The sequence below is a fragment of the Humulus lupulus genome, chromosome 7 (genome assembly GCF_963169125.1).
Source record: "Humulus lupulus chromosome 7, drHumLupu1.1, whole genome shotgun sequence".
Classification (NCBI taxonomy): Eukaryota; Viridiplantae; Streptophyta; class Magnoliopsida; order Rosales; family Cannabaceae; genus Humulus; species Humulus lupulus.
In genome coordinates, this window is record NC_084799.1 from 30,781,605 (window position 1) to 30,786,763 (window position 5,159).

The 5,159-nt window shown below is 34.1% G+C and overlaps 1 protein-coding gene across 1 annotated transcript; it reads right to left on the reverse strand.

The window, feature by feature from the left end:
* Window positions 1–499: 499 nt before the first annotated feature.
* On the reverse strand, window positions 500–3,107 carry LOC133791085 (glucan endo-1,3-beta-glucosidase-like). The gene is made up of 3 exons (XM_062228976.1): window positions 1,845–3,107; window positions 1,024–1,435; window positions 500–886 (listed from the first exon to the last, which is right to left on the reverse strand). Exons 1-3 carry the CDS (start codon window positions 2,892–2,894, stop codon window positions 741–743), a joined length of 1,608 nt encoding a protein of 535 aa, XP_062084960.1. The 5' UTR covers window positions 2,895–3,107; the 3' UTR covers window positions 500–740.
* Window positions 3,108–5,159: the final 2,052 nt, after the last annotated feature.

A 5,159-nucleotide genomic window follows, 5' to 3' on the forward strand; every position in this document is an offset into this window, starting at 1 on the left:
TGCCAAAATTATAAGAAAATTATTCTATTAAAATGATATTTCAACGTTTTATATAAACAACTATACAAAAAAATGGAAAAAAATAATAATTGTCATTTTATTATCTACAATCAAACATCAATCTATTATAATATTTTGGTAAATATTTGATGTGCCATATAGTTACACTAAACAAAATATCTTATTTTCGAGAAAAATGTATTTTTTAGATCTTTTTATGCACTTTTTTATTATGTTCAATGAATAAACTATTTATTAAAAATATAGATTTATAGCTCCACAAATTAAACGTTAACCAAAACGACAAAATATTTATAGAAGCTAGACAGCTTAAACAACTAAACAATCAACGGCAATTTAATGAAAGGAAATACAATATATCATATACTACCAAAAAAAGGTTTCAAAAGAACAATTTATGCTTCACCACATTATGAAACATTCTAAAATAATTCACGTTCTCCTCATCACACTCCATAATCTCACCCACCATAAAATCTGACTCAAATAATGTAAGATTATTAAACCAAAATACAAGCGTGGATAAGCATTATATGCAATATGAGGAGCAAATACAATCGACCACCTCAAGCCTAACACTCAAAAATTGCCACGTGTCCAGACCATGCTTTACAAGTAAAATAGGCCAAGAAAATCTATAAAAATAAATCATATAAGGCTGCCTAAGCTAGTAAGCTACATAGATAATAATACTACAAATGTATATATATGGCAAATTATTACAGGAGGTGTCTAGATATGGTATAACAAGCTACTCCAATAAATATCTCAAGGATGGTCCACATTTTCGCAGGGCCTCCTTCTGCGACCGACTTTTCCAACTTCAAATCCACACCTTGAAATGGATACGTGCAAGTCTTGTAACCTACCACAAGTAAAAAACAAAGTATTGATTAGAATATATATATAAGCGTCACTTTTTTTTTTCCATTTAATAGAAAACATAATTGTTGCGTTGAAAATCGTAATATATTATCGTTTGAAGTGAACTTCCGAACTTACTAGGGTCGGTGAAAGTAACTACTCCGGTGTGGTTGAAGTCACAGTTGTTATCCTGAGGCCCAAATTTCTGGTAGTAAGCGTTCATTGCGTACGACGCATGTGATCTGATTGTATTGGGCTCAAAGCACGGCCCACCAGATTGTATGGGCTTGCAGTCTACTTTGATGCTACACACGTAGTCTATGTTCTTCTGTAATGCCTCATCAGACACGTTCGATTTAGGCACGCACCACCTTTTCCCCTGATCAACGTTAGATGGGGCTTGACCAACGGTGGATGATGGGGCCGTCGGGGCCTCACCAACGGTAGATGATGGGGCCGACGGGGCTTCACCAACGGTGGATGATGGGGCCGACGGGGCTTCACCAACGGTGGATGGGGCTTGAGCCACAGAAGATGTAGGACCCAATGCCTGGAAGAAATAAATAGGATTATTATTTTTTGAAAAAAGAAAAAGGATTAGTATTGGTCGTGCATTATAAGCCCGTTGCCCCCGCCGCAAGTAAAAAGAATCTCATTTAAAATGTTGCCTACTGTCTAAAAAAGCAAACTTTTTGTGACGAAAATAGCCCTAAAAGGTCAAGAAACAAAACAATTAGAACAGGACATTTTCGTAATTCCACAGCCTGTATAATGTGCTCTGTCTTCCACTACAACAGAGTTATGCTGTTCTACGCAAATAAAGCTGGCAAGTGTCAGAGTTCTTTAGAAAGGTTGTGATTGTCTAAGGTAATGAGCACGAAAGCCTATGTAAACACGAGCACGTGTCGAGATATTAACGGTGAACGGAAGTAGCAAAATAAACAAATAAATAAAAGTACCTGATCATTTCGTAAAATGTCCACATCGTAGACCGGAGTTAGATCCGGCCTGAACAACCCGTAATTTTGCTCCGAAATGGTGGGTTTGAGGTTCTCGTTGAACAAAGAAAAAATGTAGGTCTCGAAAGTCCTGTTTGGCATTAACGGCGTTCCTTTACCGGAACTCACGTGCTTCACGAGGTTTCCGTTATACGACAAGGCGTTTTCCACGCTCACACCGAGCTGGTTCGGGTCACCCACCGAGGGCCAACCCGTCTCCGCAACGACGACATCCACGTCTTCGAATCCCAACTTCTTCATGGCCGAGAAAACCGCGTCCATCTGGGCGTCGAACATGTTGGTGTAGTTTACCCCCGTCACGTGGTCGAAAACGCCGCCGTTTGGCTTAAATAGAGCGTAGTTCAGAGTCGTGTCTGATAACCCGAAAAACGGGTACGGGTTTATCATAAACGGGGATTTGGTTTCTCTATGGTACTCGAGCATCGGAGCGAAAACTACCTTGTCGTAACCGCTTCGGAACTGAGCCGAACTCGGTGGCTCCGAGTTCGCGGCGAGTATGCCCAGCGAGTGAGGAGTCGAGACTTGAACACTGGTAATGTTAGCTAACTTCAGAGCAGAGTGAAGAGATTTCATGGCCGGTAATAGATGGGCGATGAGGTCCTTATCCGAAGTGGCGAGGATTTCATTTCCGACGGCAATTCGATTAATCACCGTCTGAGGGTGAAACGGTAAAATGTTGTTTGCGACCCATGACTGAGCACCGGGAAGCTTAGCGAGTGCCGGAACGTCGCCGTTTCCGACGGTGACAGTCAGGGCGATTCCGGTATTGGAAAAGGCCCGGAGTATGTCTGGGTTGGCATCGAAGATTTTGACCCGGTCGATGGTTGTTTGGGTCTTGAGGAACTTAGCAACTTGGGAAGGCGGCGGGAGGTTATTTCCGACGGTTCCGTAGTTGATGCCGATGGAATATGCGGAATCGCCGGGGGTGGAGAAATAAACGGCGAAGAGAATGATGAAACAGAGGAGATGAAAAGGGTACAAGTTTTCCATGGCGTATTCAAAAATTGAGATGAGAAAGAGAGAAGAAGAAGGCAAAGTGAGGAGTCAAAATAGTCAAATGGGAACTGAGGAATGTAAAGTGAAGCACCTTGTCTGTTATGTTGGTTTGGAAATAGAGTGAAATGGTGGTGGGGTCACTGTGGTCATTTTCTAGGTATTATTATGATGCACCTGTTGTTAACAGTGACATACGTGTGATAGTGGGTCATTAAATTATTCAGACTGAATTACCAATTACGATTTTTATTTATCCAAATAAATATATACATTTTCTATTTTAAAATTTGGCACGTGTCAGCTTTCATTTTAACTATAGCTCAATGGTTACACGGTTCTAAGAGTACTCCACTAGTATTTCTGCCTAAATTGGATACTATTTCTGTGGGCATGTAATAAAATATTATTCATCAACTTATAAATATTTTATTATTTTTTTTATAAATTTTTGTATATATATATATATATATGAGTATGATATTAGTATATTAATTATTTTATTTTTTAAAATAAATAAAATATTTTTAAAAAAATTAATATTTAAATAATGTAGAGAAAAAATAGAAAAATTAATGTATGGTATAATATAAAAGTTTGAGGTATATTATAAAAAAAAATATATGTTTTGGTGATGTATTTTGTAATACACTTTTTCTATAATATTTAACTAAAACTTATAAAACATCTTCCATCAGCTCTTTTATACATATATTTATAATAGTTATGCACAAATTTCAATTAATCTATATCTACATTTACATAACATTTACTTATCTTTATATAATATTTTAATTTTTTTTTTTTTATAAGTTTTCTTTCACTCATTTAGTATATATATATATTTATTTTTATTTTTTTTTAATTATTTTATTTTACTGTAATTAATAAAATATGTTTAAAGATATAATATTTAAATAATATAGAGAAATATATAGATAAGCTCATGTATAGTATAATGTAAAATTTAGAAGTAAAATAGAAAAAATATATATTTTAAGGAAGTATTTTAAAAAATAAAATAGATCATCTATTGGTAGTTCTCTAAAATGATTTCAATATTCGTTTTCATTAAGACTAGGATAAACTATCATATCAATAACGTTTTTTTCATATTCGCTTTTTAAAAGAGATGTATTCAGCTAAAAAAATATTCATTTCAATATAAAATCATCTAAACTCACGGTTGTAATCACTAAATCTGAACTGGGAAGTAATCAAATTTTATGATTATTTAGATGCGATCAGGATGACTAATCAATAAATAAAGTGGGAGATGAATGAGATATAACATATACGAAATACGAAGGTGATTCATTTTGCACTATACTTTCTTTTTAAAATATATTTTTTTTAAAATGCTCTAAATGATTCTATTTAATAAAATAATTTTTTAGTTAAGTAAAATAATATAAGGCTTACACAATTTTTGGTTATCTTTTTTTTTTAAAAAAATATATATATAATTTGGATCATTACAAACAGAATATTTTATTTTGCAAATTAGAAAAATAGTATAGCTGAACAATTTAGACCTTCTCGCTATTTTTGTTTCTCTCCTCCAACAAATTTAATCGGCAAGCAATTCAAACATTTGGCATAAATAAGTAGATCTGACCCTACTACATACATGGCACATGGACTAGTAATTAAGTGCGACTAGACAAAAGCTAACAGGCAAAGATAGCAAACCTATTGACAACTTCATAATAGAGTTGCTTTGTTGATTCACGTTGTTGTTTGCATAGCTTTCCCTCCAACTTTACAACCGCCTCAACATTCTGTCAGGACTATATCTGAACTTGCTGACCAAAACAGATATCTCCCAAATTTTTGTAAATAATAGCGTAGAGGTGTCCCCTCGTAGCTTTGTATCCATGAGGTTAAGAGTTCAATATTTGAGCCTTCATTTGTTGTAAAATAAAGCTCAACATAACATATTTATGTTGGGCTTGAGAATTCTATTGTAAAATAAGGTTTCTAATTATAATGATTTTGATCATTACATGTAATATTCTAAAAAAAATTATATCACCAATATATTTGATTTTTGTTGCATGTATTATATAAGAAAGATGAATATGTTTTTTACTTTTGAATTTAAATCAAATCTAGAATTTCCCTAATAAACATAAGAATACCTATTGTAAAAAGGGTCGAAAGGAATAGTGAGTACTCTCTTCAACTTTCTATCAATGAATTGAAATAGTAGAAAAGCAACGTTTTCTCATATTATTATCTTACTTATTTTCATTTACATTT

Excerpts from the sequence above, each read along its gene's own strand:
- LOC133791085 (XM_062228976.1), bottom strand. The coding sequence starts at position 2,894 with ATGGAAAACTTGTACCCTTTTCATCTCCTCTGTTTCATCATTCTCTTC. Across the intron at positions 1,436-1,844 it reads ACATTTTACGAAATGATCAG|GCATTGGGTCCTACATCTTC; the intron begins GTACTTTTATTT and ends TATTTCTTCCAG. Across the intron at positions 887-1,023 it reads AGTTACTTTCACCGACCCTA|GTTACAAGACTTGCACGTAT; the intron begins GTAAGTTCGGAA and ends TACTTGTGGTAG.